The sequence below is a fragment of the Sardina pilchardus genome, chromosome 16, assembly GCF_963854185.1.
Source record: "Sardina pilchardus chromosome 16, fSarPil1.1, whole genome shotgun sequence".
In the NCBI taxonomy this organism is placed as follows: domain Eukaryota; kingdom Metazoa; phylum Chordata; class Actinopteri; order Clupeiformes; family Clupeidae; genus Sardina; species Sardina pilchardus.
The window spans coordinates 2,021,010-2,038,276 of NC_085009.1; the positions used below are offsets into that span (position 1 = coordinate 2,021,010).

At 43.2% G+C, this 17,267-nt stretch overlaps 1 protein-coding gene and 1 long non-coding RNA gene across 4 annotated transcripts in view; one reads left to right on the forward strand and one right to left on the reverse strand.

Annotated features, from left to right (window-relative positions):
- Window positions 1–14,756, forward strand: part of ehbp1l1a (EH domain binding protein 1-like 1a) — a 46,916-nt gene extending 32,160 nt beyond the window's left edge. For 2 of the 3 annotated variants that reach the window (XM_062515864.1, XM_062515863.1), the window contains 13 exons: window positions 177–2,807; window positions 3,189–3,414; window positions 3,772–3,926; window positions 4,015–4,063; window positions 4,246–4,815; window positions 5,055–5,094; window positions 7,071–7,117; window positions 7,297–7,408; window positions 7,760–7,859; window positions 8,270–8,343; window positions 10,977–11,042; window positions 12,568–12,682; window positions 12,943–14,756. In XM_062515864.1, coding sequence (XP_062371848.1) covers window positions 177–2,807; window positions 3,189–3,414; window positions 3,772–3,926; window positions 4,015–4,063; window positions 4,246–4,815; window positions 5,055–5,094; window positions 7,071–7,117; window positions 7,297–7,408; window positions 7,760–7,859; window positions 8,270–8,343; window positions 10,977–11,042; window positions 12,568–12,682; window positions 12,943–13,033 — 4,276 coding nt within the window. In that variant the 3' untranslated portion in view covers window positions 13,034–14,756. The remainder of the gene's footprint in view (window positions 1–176; window positions 2,808–3,188; window positions 3,415–3,771; window positions 3,927–4,014; window positions 4,064–4,245; window positions 4,816–5,054; window positions 5,095–7,070; window positions 7,118–7,296; window positions 7,409–7,759; window positions 7,860–8,269; window positions 8,344–10,976; window positions 11,043–12,567; window positions 12,683–12,942) is intronic. The other variant, XM_062515865.1, reaches the window with a different exon arrangement.
- A 1,019-nt stretch (window positions 14,757–15,775) lies between these two features.
- On the reverse strand, window positions 15,776–16,561 carry LOC134059991 (uncharacterized). The gene is made up of 3 exons (XR_009935111.1): window positions 16,425–16,561; window positions 15,983–16,036; window positions 15,776–15,817 (listed from the first exon to the last, which is right to left on the reverse strand). It is a non-coding gene; the product is annotated as an uncharacterized LOC134059991 (long non-coding RNA).
- Window positions 16,562–17,267: the final 706 nt, after the last annotated feature.

A 17,267-nucleotide genomic window follows, 5' to 3' on the forward strand; every position in this document is an offset into this window, starting at 1 on the left:
AGAATGTTTTTTGTCTCTGTTTGGACTTTTGTTTGTCTTGTCTTTGTGGACTCATTTTGGCTTCAGCTTTCACAATTTGTCCGGATTGAAGTGTGAAGTGAAGTGATTGATGAAAAGGGGGAAAGGGTGAAGTAATATTCATGTTCATTTGCCTGATTTTGCATTTTTTCCTACAGTCCCGGGCACCTCAGTGCAAAAGGGCCTATTGTTCCCTCTCCTCTACAGCCCACCACTGAGGAGACTTCACTTGTCTCACGAGGGTCTCACAGTGCTGATGAATCAAAGCCTGCCGCAGTAGTTGATCTGGTTCCGCCACGACGTACAAAGAGAAAAGACAGTTTGAACAGAGAGGCTGTACAGGCTGTTGATTCAGAGTCAGGGAACACTGAGAGGGTTGCGCTCTCTAGTGTTGGTAAACTCACTCCATCTCAGCAAAGCAAGGAAGAAAAGTCGGAGGGGTCTCACAGTGTAGAGACTTCTGCTGTTGAAAGTGTGTCTTCGATGGAGTCTGTTGGAGGTGATGGGCAGCAGCAGGTAACTTTGTCCTTAGTGGAAATGGTAGATGGGGTTTACTCTAAACTTACCGTGGAGGAAAAATCTCCTCAAACACTGGATGATGAAGCTGATTCATCTAAAATGCCTCAAGTGCCTACAGATGAAAGTGTGCCTTCTGAGAAAGAGATAGAAGAACCTAGAACTTTAGATGTATCTCTCCCATTGCCACAGACCAAAATACAACTCAGTACCCCCCTCTCTGATGATTCTCTACCACTTCAAACAGGTGCACTGGAAAACAAAGGTACATCCAAAGACATTGACACTCATGCTGCTAAACACAATCAGACTGTAACTGAAGCTTTGCCAACGGCAGAATTTGTACCACCCCCAAGCATCAAGAAAGAAACACCCTCTCCTCTTATCACTAAAGACAATTCTACCTCTAAAGCTCAGCCTAGGGACTGTTCACCAGCACAAAAAGAACCGGTGGTGCCCATGAGAAAAAAGAAGGGCAGGTCTCAATCATGTGACGTCTCTCAAGTAAGCAGTACGGAGACTAGTAGGGAGATGAAGCTGGAGACTTCTGAGTCAGATAAACCTCTAGACTCAGAAACAAAGTCCACGTCTAACGCTCAGTCTAGGGGTCGATCACCAGGGCCGAAGGCACCCATTCGAAAAAAGAAGGGCAGGTCACACTCGTGCGAAATCTCTGCAGTTGGCGGTACGGGAAGTTGGAGAGAGACAAGACTAAGGGCTCAAGAATCAGAGAAACCTACATCCAAAGAAAACAGGTCATCCTCTCATCTCACAGAAAACACAGCCACGTCTAACACTCAGTCTAGGGGTCGATCACCAGGACCGAAGGCGCCCATTCGAAAAAAGAAGGGCAGGTCTCACTCATGCGAAATCTCTGCAGTTAGTGGTACGGGAAGTTGGAGGGAGACAAGGCTAAGGACTCAAGAGTCAGATAAGCCTCCAGCTGAAGTATCGGACCAGAAGAAACCAGACACAGACATTTCTAAGATCGTATCTGGAGTGAAGATGCGGAAGAAACCTGCAGGGCTGCCTGTTCCCATGCCCCGTGTTCACAAGCGCCGGAGCGGATCTTTTCTAGATGACATGCCAGCAGCAGACAAAGAGGCCTGGGGTAAGGCCATCACTGAGAGCCTAACAAACTTACCTGTTCCCATGCCCCGGGTGAAGAAGCGATTGAGTGGATCTTTCATGGATGTTGCCTCATCACATGCAGAATCTAAATCATGTGCAGTGGAAGCAGCAGCGGAGATGGTGGCCAAGGTGAGAGAGGGTCTGTCTAATTTACCTGTCCCAATGCCTCGTGTGAAGAAGCGCCTCAGTGGAGCTTTCCTGGATGACTCTCCTTCAGCTGCAGAGTCTGGTGTCTGTGGAACAGAATCAACAGCAAAAGCTAGGGACAAAGGGGTGAGTGAAGATCAGTCAAGCTTGCCTGTTCCCATGCCTCGCATGAAGAAACGGCTAAGCGAATCTCTTCTTCAAGATGATGTTTCACCCGCTACAGTAACTCAGTCCTCTGTAGTCAAACCAGCAGAGATAGAGGCGACGTCAACCTTACCTATTCCCATGCCTCGTATGAAGAAACGGTTAAGCGGAGCTTTCCTAGATGACACGTCATCACCCACTGAAGCGCTAACATCTGCGACAGAATCATCAGTAGACTTAGAGGCCAGAGAGAAGGCAAGTCTGCCTATCCCTATCCCTATGCCTCGCTCAAAAAGGAGTCTCAGTGGAAGTTTCACTGATGGGAGCCCTCCCTCAGACTCGCCACTGTCTTCGCCTATAGGTTCTTATGAGACTAAAGACCCATTCCTCTCAAAACTGGATCAACTTTCTAATGAGGGCATCTGTACAGACTCTTCCTCTGTTCCCGATTCCGTTGAAGCATTTGAAAGCAGTGATGGGAGGGAGGAGAATTCAAAGCCCTCAGTCACCACTGCAGCCTCTGAGGAGGAAACAGAGACAGCTGTCTTACTGGCAGGAGACCTGACACATATGGATGAGGAGACAACCACCGAAGCCAATGCTGAACCAGCGCCAGAAACTACATCTGTGTTGAAGCTAACAGAAGGTAGCACAGAGGGACCCGAGCAGTCAGTAGAAATGTTTGACCAGACAAATCAAGCAGAGCCTACGGCAGAGTCGGATGTCATAGAGCTCGTTGAAGGCTCTGAGGTGCCAGAGGCAGAATCTGGGCAAGCAGAACAGGAGATGCCAGAGAGCAAAGAGTCTGTAGAAGTAGAAGCTGAAGGTGACAGTGCCTCAGCTGATGAAAGGTAAGCTGAGTAAGAAGCCAAAGATACAAACATATCATGGTTTTCAGGTGTTGGGCAATGGTATTGCATATTGTGGATTCAATTGTGATGTAAATTCAGGTGTAGAAAATATACTGAGTTCAGCAAAGTACATATTTTAGCACCTAAAAGCAATTGTTTTCATTATTTAACACAACTCAGCAATGATCGTTGTAAACTGTGTGCAAAGTCATATCACACAATGTGTGGATAGTGGATGAATGTTTGTTCTGTACATTGTTGCATTGTGTTGTGTTGTTTGGTGAAATGTAAGTCAATTTAACAGTTGAAGTTCAATTGTAACTTATTTTTGTGAACTGTGTGATTTATCAGGACCTGTGTGTTTTTTTTTCTTTTTTTCAGCCAGGAGGGAGCAGCAGAGGACTCCAGTCTCCCTGTTCCCAGACCCCGCATGAAGAAGCGCCTGAGTGGCTCGGAGGACTCACAGTCCCCTCCTGGTCAGGAAGAGCTCTCGGACATTCCAGCTGTCGTGCCACGACGCAGCAAGAAGAAATTGATAGCAGACCCCGTAGACCTTCAGGGAATAGGCTCAGCTGAGGGAGAGACAGACAGAGTCACATCTCAGGAGGTATTTAGCTTCAGAATAATGTGGTTGCTTACCATAATGTGAGAAAGGCAAAGACTTGGGGACATGTATTTGTATTATTATTATTAGTGGTAGTAGTAGTATATAGTGTTATATTTTTCTTATATTTTTGTTAAATATGTCCAATTTTTCCAAGCTCAGTTCACAACCCAGAGAAACTCAGAGAAGATATAGCATAAACAGGACACAAGGATGTTTATTTGTCACATACATATGATTACTAATGTAACGAATGCAGTGAATTGTGAACTGTCAAAATGTAGTGGTTTAATAATTGTATTATCCTGCCCACAAGGAAATACAAACACATTTCTAAAATGTTATCTCCTTTTCTCAAAGATTCCCAATCTGGTAACCTCCAGCCAGTCCCTGCTGCAGTGGTGTCAAGAAGTGACTCAGGATCACAAAGGAGTAAAGATTACAAACTTCAGCACTTCATGGCGGAATGGACTCGCTTTCTGTGCAATCCTGCATCACTTTCAGCCAGATAAAATGTAAGCATCCACAGAGAAAAGAGCAGTTTTTGTTAATAGATAAAAATGTTATGATGATAATACAATAAAATTGTCACTCTTTATATAGAAACTATGAAATGTTGGACCCTTACGACATCAAGCATAACACCAAGAAGGTAAATATATATATATTTATCAGTTTTTGTTTATTCCAGGTTTTGCTCTCCTGCTCTCAGACTTGTCTTGGTATCAGAAGAAAATATTAATATAAGAATTTTTCCATAAAGCTGCATGTAAAGTTACAGGGCATGAGGCTGCCTCTAAGCTCACTCATTCACTGTCTACTCCTGCCCCTCAGGCTTTTGATGGCTTTGCGGAACTGGGCATCCCCCGTCTGATGGCGCCCTCGGACATGGTCCTGCTAGCCGTGCCCGACCGCCTCATCGTCATGACCTACCTCAACCAGATCCGCACGCACTTCATGGGCCAGGAGCTGAGTGTGGTGCAGATTGGCCGCGACACCAGCGAGTCCAGCTACGCCGTGGCCACTGCCACTGAGGGCCGCGAACACGCCGACCCCGAGGCCGCCGCCCGCTACTGCGTGGCCCAGCTCCAGAGGAGCGGCATCACCCTGGAAACCAGCGGCGCCCGCCCGGCGCCCGTGGAAAGGGCAGTGTCGCAGGAGCGGGACGCTACCAATGGGGACATGGTGCCACCTCCACGCACCAAACGGCCTCAATCTGTGGTGGCCTCGGGATCGGGATCGAGCCTGTTAGGGCCTGTGGCCCCTCCTCGGTCACACTCGACATCGTCCAAGTCAGGGTTTGCCCACGTGAAGGATGCGGACCTGGTGAGGAAGAGACGCTCACAGCTCAGGGGGGAATCCATGGAAGAGTCAGAGCTGTCAGAAGCCCCAAGCCGATCAGAGGTAATAATAATAACTGAATAGTATATTCAACTTTAATGAAACAAATAATTGGTTCCTTGCCAGCATAGATTTTTTTAACATAGTAAAAGGAATACATTATTGGTGATGTAGGTTTTTTCTAAAAACGTACAAAAATGTTAAGCATGTGAAAACTGTTTTTGAAAATCTGGTTTTAATGTTCTGAAGACAGTAGAGTTTCTGTGCTCATTCGTTGTGCCTGTTTTCTTGTCCTTGAACAGATTGCCTCAAGCCAAATCAGTGTGATGCGACCGGACTCACGTAAGAATGTTGTGTTAATTTGTGTTCACAAGGCCTTTTCAACAATAGGCTCTTTGCATGTACGGCTCGTTTTGTTTCCGCTGGAGGCAGATGTGTTTGAACCTGCCTCTATTGTTAACTTAGTCAGTGTCTACATCAGTGGTTCTCAAACTTTTTCTTTTATTCCCCACTTTGATCAAGCTTGGCTTTCCCGAGCCCCACCTGTCCATCATCGCTCTAAAAAAGTATAGGTCAAGCTCAAAATTGTCACATTTATAATGTCACTTGCTAAATATACATCAGTAACCAATAACAGTTAGGCTAGGCTATACTACAGATAAATATCAGTTCAAAAATAGAGAAAATAAAAATCTAAATCAATGACCAATAACGTCAGTTTTTTGTCATTGACAAGGTGTCAATCCTTGCTTCAAAAAAAGCTAATTTCCAAAATTACAGCAAAAGGACCAACTATATGCTACCATTGTGTTAGAAATGAAGTTCAACACTCTCACAACCTCGTTCAAAATCTTATTCAGGTCAAGCCTTGACGCGAGCGCTTCCCTGAATGAAACAGTCCGTCTGTTGCGCATCGGGCACTACCCTCTTTATCACGACGATAGCATTTCTTTTACCTGCTATCGTCTGTGCGCCAACCAAGCGAAGTCCCTCACAGTTTTCCCATTTGATGTCCTGTTCTGCGAGGTAGACTAATTGTTGAGATCAATGTTGAATAGTTCATCTGCAGTGGCCCTGCTTTTGGCATACTCGCAGAATAGAATATCTTCGGCCGCTGTCAAGTTAACAAAGCGGACATAAGCAATAACCAAACCACCTTTGTAAAGTCAGTGGCCTTGTCCACTTGCAAGGCAAACATGAGTGTTTGCGTTTGTCAAGCAATTGTTCTTCGAGATCGCAGAACAGCAATTGTGTCGTCGGACAGATAGCCAAGATATCCCTCAATTTCACTGCGCTCGTCTCGAACATGAGCGCTTTTTTTTTGTTTCCGCTGCAATTAAAATTCCGACGTCAATCATTTTTTTCGGACTACGGTTCCAGGACAGACTAACATTTTCATCTGGTCAATGATAGCCCTACAAGACTCTAGATGACCTCGTTTGTGTTTGTTTTGTGAGATGAAGGTGCATTCGTAATCATCAATAAAGGAAGGCACAGGCTACAGATTAAAAAGAAATCTCCGTTTTTTCACGTCAGCTCGCGCCCCACCTGGCATGTCTTTGCGCCCCACTAGTGGGGCGCGCCCCACAGTTTGAGAAACGCTGGTCTACATGGACCTGGTTGGGTGTTGCAACTAGTAAATCAGCATGTTATGATAAAGAAGGATTTATGTGAGTTAAATTATTATTGGGTAGACAAGATATTCAGTGTTGGAGTGAAGATGTTCGGAGCAGAATTTAACAGAAGATGCCATTACAACAAACGGCTGCATTTAGAGCCTAGTTGAGAGTCTATTGATATGTCTAAAGACACCACATGACATCTTATCTATTCTCAAAGATCAAACTTCAGCCACCGCTGACAGTCAGAGAAAGGCAATTATCAGTGATGACGAATACATGATTTAGTGTTTTATTCATATTTGAATTGCCTGGTTATTAATAATTCAAAAATACTGTGCAAGCAAGAAGATAGATTTTGCCGCTGCCAAGTAAAGAAGGAAATTGAGCAACTGTGAAGACAGTGTCTCAGTAACTGAAAGTTCAGGGCACAATGTAGATTTATTTCCCTAAGGAGAGACATGACTCCCTGTAATTAATGCTAGTCCGGTTAGTTTCCTGTCTGAATTTATTTTAAAAATCCACTGCTTCTGCACATCACCATGTTGCCTAAGCAGTTCATATTTTCAATTCTATTTACTGTACACATTTAAATTGCTTTGACTGTGTGACCACAGTACTGCAAAGTCTGCAAATAGTCTAGTGTTGTGCGTGTGTACTTATTTGTGTGTGTGTGTGTGTGATCTTTTCTCCACACAGAAAACCTTGAGCCGGATGAGGGTAGAATGGCGGAAGAAGAGCCTCAGGTCAGTTTACAGTGGAAGCATGTGTGACTCACAACCCTGCCCATAGTCTTGTCTGCATTTTGCATTTATTATTAAACAACTCCACCCAATAGTTTGTCCTAACAGTAACTGATATGTGCTTTCATGTTTACTTTCATAGTATACATTAGACTCACAGTCTTTATCTCTGCTGTCTGCAGGACACCAGCCAGTACGTGCAGAGTGAGATGCAGGCCCTGGAGATGGAGCAGAGACAGATTGACCGCAGGGCGGGCTACGTGGAGAAGAAACTGCGAGCGCTTATGGAGAGTGGTACGTGAAGGACACAGAAACACTTCCTCCAGTACAATGTTTTGCTAGAGCTCTGACAACACTATGCAACCAATGACTGTGCTGCCTACCGTCTCATCTTGGTGGGTAATGGCTATTACACGTTGGTAAAAGCGAGACCAATCCTCAGGAGAAGATCGATACAATTACCGCATATTCTTTCCTTTCTTCTATCCTCCCTTGTTTTTATTAATCTATCCTTGTATCATCCACCCATCAATCCATCCTTTATCTACCCATCATACTGTATATCTGTTCATTTAGCCATTACCCATCTATCAAACCATTCAGACTCGTCTGTTCTGTGACCAGTCTTGTTCTTGTCTCCCACAGGTACTGACCGTATAGAGGAGGAGAAGCTGATTCAGGAGTGGTTCATGCTGGTCAACAAGAAGAATGCTCTTATCAGGAGACAAGACCAGCTGCAGTTGCTGTGAGAGAGACACTCCTTTCTTTCTCCTCTCTCTCTCTCCTTCTGACTGTCTCAGTTCATTTGCTTGTTTTTTGTTTGGTCTACTTGTTTATCCTCTTCTCTGTCCCCTTTCTTTGCTCCTCTGTATATGTCTGACGTTAGACATCTGCAAGTAATATCTAATACCCCTCTAAACATAGGCTGGAACAAGGGCACATTGTAGAACACTGGATCAAATATCTGGATTCATCTGGATGTAGAGGTGTTATTGACACAATCTAGATTGTGTAATGTAGTTGTCTTTGGGCACAGGCAATCTGTCTTTAGGCATTTTGGATAAAAATGCGTTATTGATAAGGTATTAGGTGTAGTCTCTCTCTCTCTGCTACTTCCAATCCTTAATTAGATATACCTCTCTTGCTGGTCCACAGGCAAGAAGAGCAGGACCTTGAGAGGCGATTTGAGATGCTCAAGAGAGAGCTGCAAGACCTGATGGCCGTGGAGGGTGAGACACAGAGCACTAATCTGCTCCACACGCACACACACACACACACACACACACACACACACACACACACACACACACACATTTCATGGTACAGTATGTGTCTGATTTGTGTGAACTTTTAATTTTTTTTGTGAATAAATTACAAATGTACACTTTTTTACCACCATTGTATTTGATCAGTCAAGACAAGGTTGATGATTACATTCTGCTTGTTTAGTTTTGCACTTTCACAAAAACTACATTGCTTGTCATTGCTTCTAACCAACAATTGAATCCCAAAATCAGCAACATGTTGAAGTCATCATTCATTAACAATACACATCATTTATCTGAAAAAATACCTGTAGTAAGTCAGAATTTCTGTCTTATATTGGTACAAAAACCGAAATTTTCATTCATGCAACCTTTACGGACTTCTACATAATACATTAACTGTCTAACATTATTATAGTAATATGATGCACCCTGTCAGTACCACTACCAGTGTGGGGTTGTATCTGATTACTAGTAATCTGGATTAGGTGCTAAAAAAAAAGAAGTAGCTATAATCAGGCCAGATTACATTGAAACATATGAAATCAGATTATAGTTACATTGTCACAGATCACTTGAACTTGATTACAATACATACAGAACCATAGGGGATAATATCACCCCTTCATACCATGACCTCGAGCCAAACGCAAGGGAAGCGTCTCTCCCCTGGTCGACACTGGTCAAATACTTTTCAGTATTGACTTGAAAATACAAGAATTTATAAAATGTATGCATTGCTTTCTGCCAGGACTTTTATAAGTTGACCACTAACCAGACTCTGAAAAGGAAGACAAGTTGTCTATAAAGTGAGGACAAACTGGCCAAAATGAGGACACCCCCCAATGCCTGCTTATAGGCCTATTCCAGTTGTATAACTGTAGCTAGCTCGTACATGTCTGTGCAGCATTGTAAACTTCCTTCCCAATGCCTTAAGAGTTAAGAGAGCCAGGAACCTGGGATTTTAGCTCGATTGTGATTTAGAACTGTGCTGTGCTTACACTAGGGTTCTAGTCCGGGCGAGTGGAGGGCTGAACTGTGTAAATCAACACAAGACATTGGAGCTGTGACCCAGATCAGGAGTGAGGTGTAGACATAAACATTCCATTTGTGTTTAGAAGGGAGCTAGTGGGGGCTATATGTGTACCATAAAGTAGCAGAAATAGCTTTAGCACAACACAATATTTGGGCCATTTGCTCAACCCATCACAACCTTGCAGCGAATGCAGTGCATGTTTTTTTTTTTAATCATCGATCGCTACTTATAAGCCTCATTTACTCTGGAGCACTTGTGGAGCCCACAGAGGAGGACACTCTACTCAGGTCCGCACAGAGCGTTCATTTGGAAATAATTAACAGACTATATTATAAAGGCAGATACTGATAGATTTGCAAATTGCACATATTGGCAGATATTATCAGCACACCAATTCATCAGCCGGGCTCTAGCTGTGAGCCTGCACAAACTACATAGCAAATCAGACATACCTGATTCACAGGTTTGTCAGATCCAATCAGCACCAATTAGCTTTCATGCATCTTTCTGTGCTTTTATAATGTCATCACATAGATTCATAGATCACAGAGATTATTTTGCACTATTTTTGATATAACAATACAACTAGTATTTTGATACAAAATACAGTCATTTTCTTCAACCCAATAAAATACAAATGACAAAATAGTACTTATTTAGCCCCTACCCATGAGAATAGCATTTCATAATGCAATAGAAGGCCCTCTGGACGTGCATTACCAGTGTCAGACATGCTGTTGTCCGCACATACTGTATCAGTATAGCATCAAAATGATCTTGGTTGAGTGCGTTTTTATTCATTTTTGAGTTTTTTTTTATTTTATTTTAAAGTAATCCAAAAGTATTCAGATTACTTTACATTATTTTTGTAATCCCATGGATTATGTTACAGAAATTGGCATGTTGTCTGTACTCAGTAATGGAAATTATATTTCAAAGTCCCAACACTGCACTACATACATAGACAGGTGTTGATAACTACAGCTCTATAAAAAATGTGGTTATTGTGTGATGACTGCAGCATGTAGGTTTTACTGCAATACGCTAAAGGCAGGATGTTTCATCTACACCGTCTGACTAAATATGTTTGCATACCATGTCTAGACTGATCAAGTACCGTTGGCTTAAATGGGAATTTTATTTCAACAAACAGGAACAAACAGGAAACCTTTCCAAATAGAGATAAACACTCCAGGGAATCTCCATTTTTTCCCCTCAGTGTTCAATCTCATCCGCCATTCATGTTTGCGTGTGACCTCCCTGTTTCGGGTGTGAGCAGATACTGTAGACAGCAAGGAGTGCAAAGAGCTGCATGTGCACATCTGTAAAACCCAAAAAACTCACAGAAATGCCTCACATGCATGCCCTGGCCTGCATCCCCTCCAACAGTAAGTCCCAATCGCTGTTCAACCGAGACCTCTCACCCCGTCCCGTGAGTGTGATGCCTTTTTGAATTGAAATCTCTCCCCCCTAAGTAACAGCTGGATGCGCCTCACGTTCTCTCCACTCACCTCCCCCTCGCTGTTGCTCTTCCCCCAATGTTTTTTTATGTTCTCTGAAGCACGCCGCTGTCGACTCTGGTTCGAACTGCTGAAGAGAGAGCTCCAAGAACTCATACCAGAGCAGGGTGAGATGCTAGTGCTACCAAATGAGAATACGCTCTAAACTCCGCCGCGCCGGTGGTGGTGTGTGTCTGTTTGGATGTGCATATATAAGGGGAGCTTGGTTTTTCACACTGGATGCTTATGTGAATGGCTCTCTGCAGAATTTGATAATGTGGTGTGTGTGTGTGGGGGGGGGGGGGGGGCATCTTCCAAACCTGGGAGGAGACCAGGAACGTTACCCTTGCCTGTCTTGTAAGTGCTGACTGCAGTGCAGTTTTGATGGGATCTCAGCACCGTTTGCCGCTGATGAGAATGAAGTCTGTTCTCAGTGAATAAAGACTGTTTCTCAGCATATGACTGTATGAATGAGAAATGCTCTGCGCACAGAAGGACCAGTGCACCTGCTTTACCCAACACACCTGAAGCATGACTGCACACCATGCTAGCAGGTGTGGGTGTCCATCACAGGTTTGACCTTTAATCATGAAACTTAAACATTGACAAACAGAAAGCATAAACATTTTCTTCATTGTACCTGATTTCCAGGAAGAGCTAGTATTTACGACTCTAGCTTTTTGAGGTTAGGTACGGAAGTCTAATGTAATGTGAGTGTGTGTCCTGAAACAGTTCTGACGTTAGTGAGATCAATGACATAGCTTCAACTTCTTATCTAAACCTGTGGGGACTATACACTAGTACAAATGAATTTCAATGTTTTAACTGTATATCCGTTTTCTAAGTGAGAGGATGTGTTTGCGTTGACCTGTGTTTTTGAATAAACCTGATTTTCACAATACCAGAAGTTTAACTCTGACATAGTTGTTCTAGAAAAGTCTTTCAGGTACTGGGATTATTTATTCTCTCACTGTTTTCTGAACCCCAGGCTAATCCTTGGAAATAGGGAAAGGAAAACAAGCTGCGGTTCTCACAAGTTATTGTTTTTTTTTTTTTCCAAAAAGGAAGTGAAAATGGACTCATAATGTAGTTAGTAATGAGTTGATTTAAAAATGATGGGACATGAGCTATACTTGGTTGAAGAGGGGAAGTGAAACTGTCTTCAAGCCCACACAGGAAGGTGTAGAGTTATTGGATATCTACCCATTTCAAGGAAAATGAGGCCTTCAGCTAAAAGCTTACATATTAGGGTAGGTCATCATTGGGGAGTGGTGTAACTTCGGAGATTTTGAAAACGAGCAACAAGGTCAGCTCAAAATGATGATGGCTGCACGTTTCTGAATGTGCAGGAAGTGCAAGCACCTAGTTCCACTCGTATGCAGCATTTCTTCAAAACCAGCACATGGCTGTTGTATCATCACAAAGCAAAAGGCCATAATACACTTGGTAGGTTTTTTTTTACACCTGAAGATAGAGAAATGGGTCAAAGTCCACTTGAAAAACACGAACATCAACAAGTTGTAGCCCTCCCATAAGTTGAGCCAAGAGCCAAGTGTATCATGGACTTCCTTGTTTTCATCTTGTGTTTATCTTTTCCGCTTTCTTTCTCTCCCCCGCTCTCTCCATACCTCTCTCACTCTGTCTCTGCTGCAGACTGGCAGAAGACTCAGGCCCATAAGCACAGGGAGCAGCTGCTGCTGCAGGAGCTGGTGTCGCTGGTCAACCAGAGGGACGAGCTGGTGCACGACATGGACGCCAAAGAGAGAGGGTGAGAAGACACTGAAAGCAGAACTCAGCCATGCTCTTTAGCGTCCTTTATTTCACAGCACAGTCTGATGCAGTGGGCTGTAAATCGTTTGGATTGTTGAATGAAGTGTTTATGCTCTCGTTTCCGTTTTGTCTTTTCTCCCCTGTGCTGTTGTTCTCGCGCTTTGCTCTGACCTTTTTCTCCATTCCTCTCCTTTTCTATGTTCTGTCTATTCTCGCCTTTTCACTGTTCTCCGCTGTGCTCCTGCGTTGTCCTATCAGGGCCCTGGAAGAGGATGAGAGACTGGAGCGAGGCCTGGAGCGGAGGCGGCAGAAATACGGCAGTCGCAAGGAGAAGTGTTCAATCCAGTGAGACCGATGGAGAGAGAGAGAGACAGAGATAGAGAGGGTCAAAGGTCGTCTGTTGACCGCCTCCTCTGACCACTTTCTTGATCGTTTCCATCTCCTCTCCCGGCTGTTACAGAAAGTTCCTGGTTGTAGAAGAAGTGGGAACTAGCAGGTCTAGATGGATTTACAGTATGGTGGACATTGAAGGGCTTCGGCATCTTCAGACTGCATATTATGAAATGTTTTCAAGACTGCTGATCCATAAAAGCTGTGAGGATGTGAGGGTCTATCTCAGGCCCGCAGGACTGCTTAAATCTCCTTGTACAGTTGCCCTTTTACATGTCATCGTGTATTAATGGACAGTGGACTTTGTTGTTGATCCAAAGTCTCATGAAGCTGGCTGATTGCGTGCGTGTTGAAGGTTAGGCATATGTGTCCTCACGTGGCCTGTCTCCATACTGTTGCACACGGATTGCAACAGTGCATGTGAAACTGGTAATGGAAGTCCCCAGTTGGATACAACTGCATGCGATTGCTTCTGCCTACACCAAAGATGTTACACTTTAGTTTCTTGTTTTTATACACCAGGCTACTTTGCCATTTTTTAAACTAATACTGCCGTATCAGACGGATGTAAAAGATTGCTGTTGGTTTGACTGTTTGTTTTGTTTAAGAAACAAAGCCAAAAAAGCCTGCTTTAAGTTACTGAATGTAAAACTGAAAGGGGCGGGGATGGGAGAACTTAACAGGGGAAAACAAATCTGCAGTGAGGTGTTTTGTGTTCGAGGCCTTGACCACGAGAGAAGTTTCTGTGCCCAGTCCTTTGAGGAGGGCAGTCTGACCCGAGGGAAGGAACAAAAGCTTTTGAGCTTTCAGGAGGCCTGACAGGAAAATGCTCTTACCACTCTTTTGTGAGGTGGCAGTGTGTGCTCTGTTACATGAGACCATGCCAGGGAGCTCTACGTAGCACCTTCAATTGAGTCCATATCAAGATACAGTCGAGAGACTCTGTGTTTATTTGTTTTGCAGTTTAATTGTCCAACATTTAAATAGGGACAATAGAGAGAATGAAGATTTGACATCCAATACATAGACATGTATACTTCATCCATTATGAAGTAACGCCAGCTATCTTTATTTAACCTAAGTAATGGTTTCATCATGATATTTTAACAAACAAATAAGTCTTTGGTTGTGTAATTGTAGACCTATCTGTTTGAAATGCTGATGTGCATTTGTCATATTCGTTATACAGCACATGCATCGCATACACGGTCATGCAGAGTTGTACTCACATAGACCTTAAGTATTTTGTTTTGAAGGTCAACAACTACAGTATTATTTCAGGAAATATCTGACCTTGAATAGGATTCAAAATTGTGCAATGACGAACCAGCAGCAAAAAAGAAACAACAACGAAATGCCATGATCTATGTGTAAGCAGGTTTAAGTGTGAATGTGTTTGCAGGCATGCATGTGGTTTTTGTGTGTGAATATACAATATGTGTATGTGTAAGTTTGGTTGACACGTTTAAAATCTGTGATAAGCTCAGATATGGAAAAAACTTTTGTGAAACTGAAAACACAGTCGCTATTGCCGACTTTATCTTCAAGTGTGTGTGGTATGTTTTTTGTGAGAAGTTTATATCCCATGGCAACAAGGCCATTGACAGTTGCATTATGGTATATGTGTACTATTTTTGTGTGAGATACCTGTAGGAAATAAATGACATTTTTTGGGAAAGTCATCTGACATGCTGCATTTGCACTATTTATAATGACCCCCCCCCCCCCCTCGAAAAAAATTAAAATATTTTGATTGTCTAAAATGTTTTGTTCTTATTCAAAATGTTTAGAAGCAGAGGTTTCAGATGTACAGTATGGCTACGAATTCCTCTTAAATGTCAAAACAAATCAAAAGAGGTGGCTTATATAAAATAAGCCATACTAGGTCAAGGTCAACTACTTTGATAGGTGCCTGTGAGACCAGTACATTTTGATAATATAAATTGTTTTCATCTGGGAATCTCAGAACACCCTGAGTGTTGCATCTGACAAAGATGTTACCCTACTGAACTATGAATCAGTGCAATGCCCTGGAATCCAAACGTAAAGCAGCAAAGGTTTCCATACTTCTATTCATTCCTAAGAGCCCCAACATTTTTGTTGGTTTGTGGTGGATGCTCATCTGGCCTATTCCGCCCCTAGCATGACCTCACTGGCAAAAACAATCCTAGCAGCTACGGTATTGTTTTGTCACCGGAATGCCATTTAGATTTTGATAGAGGGTTGCTCTCTCATGTTTATTTCCTGTTTACACTGGGTGGAGATGAGAGAAAAGATGAAACTGACATTTGCCCTCAAGCCAAGGTGTTACATAACATTTTGAACATATCCAGCTGAAATCTTGATGTTGTTCTTTATGTCTTTATCTTTAATATGGGCTAAGAGAGGATAAGTATAGAACTCAAGTACTAGAAGTGAGACTGAAAACATCAGAAAACTATGAATAGAGTCATAGTCATTTTGTTGAACCATTTTAATTAATCATACAGGAAACAGCTGCTGCTTTCCTATGGCAACAGTCTTGACCATATATGTTATGTCAGCATCTTTTCCCAGTTCCACCACACTGGACGAAGGAACTCATCTCAGAAAGCAGAAGTGGACACAGGCCCGTTTCAAGGAATTTGGGGGCCCTAGGCAAAATGGACTTAGAGCCCCCCCCCCCCCCCCCCCCCCCCCCCCCCCCCCCCGCCGCCCATGTCCTCTTCTTCCTCACAAATGAGAGGTGGAGATGATTGTGGAGCTGGGAAATATAATACTTTATTTGTCATGTACAGGGTGCATCACATAAGGATAGCCACTTAGTCAAATATCTGAAATGTACAAAAAAATATGAGTGCTCATTTTATTACAATGTTAGCATATTCATAGAGATCACTAACAGCTCAGAGAGAGAAATGCACTCTACCTTCATCAATGGAGGCATCCGTAGGTAGAGGGCTTAGAAATGTAAGCCAAGTACCTTGAAGGAGAGAGAAAAGATTGGCATGTCAGTTTCTGATTTTGATATTTAGAAGAAATACAGCTGCTTTCACAACCACCAATGCTTAAAACAACCCAAGCTTATGTTTATGTTTAACACACAGAGTTTTACATACTTAGCTTGACAGATTTAAACATTCTGCTGTCTGAGTATTGGACAGATGAAGCTGATGTTTTAAAGACGGAACAGCCAGCTTTCGACTTCGTGCATGTGAATGACACGATTTCCACACGAACAAACTGACTGCCACCGCTAATAAGTCCAGTTGCCTTAATTAACTGAACACTTGAGCTAACGTTACTGTAGGCTACATATTTTTGTTGCTACATGGCTAATTCATCCGATGTACTAGTAAATGATCACTTACCGCTATCTGTTTTTCTTATCTTCTTCTTCCTTTCACTTCTTTCTTTTCTGGCTTCCTGAGGGATAACTCCGCTTCATGATTGCTGGTGTTTCATCAGAGATACTTCTTTATAGGCCTAAAAAGGACTTTGGTTTCATATTTTCCCGGCACTGGAATCACGCAACCGTCTGAGTGCTGGCTGGCTGACTACCGTCAGCAACGGGGGAGGGGGCCCCTTGAGGGGGATCCCGAAAATAGCGTCATTGCACTTTTCTGCATTGACCATCACAGAATTTAAAGGGGAACACACAATTTGTCGTTGCATTTTGTTCATATCCAGTCGGTGTCTGGGGGCCCCAGGCAAGCTCGGGGCCCCAAGCAATTGCCTGGTTTGCTTGCCTTGTTGCGACGGGCCTGAGTGGACAGACTCCTCTCTGAGATATGATCGTCTGTAAAGAAATGGGTTACCAATTCCAGAAACCATACAACTTGTGTCTTTTCATTAGGAGCTTTATACCCAACATCCAATGATCCAACATTTCTTTAATAACTAACACTGTAATAGAAGTTGTGTTGATAAACATGTAGCCTACATGATGCACCCTTTCTTAAGACAATGCAGTAAATGTGTGTTTAACAGATATTTTTCAACACAGTCTGCCTTCCTCTTTGTCAGTGCTCCTGTTTTATCCTCTGATTGCAGCATACTGCTATCATGTGGTTTCCAGGGAGGATGGTGTGGACTAAGATGACTGAGCGTTTGTGGTTGATTGCATGGCAGAAAGACATCAGTAGAGGTTGCAATTCTCAAGAAAGGTCCAGAAATGTGTGGTGATGTAATGGTGATGAGGACCATGGTGCTAG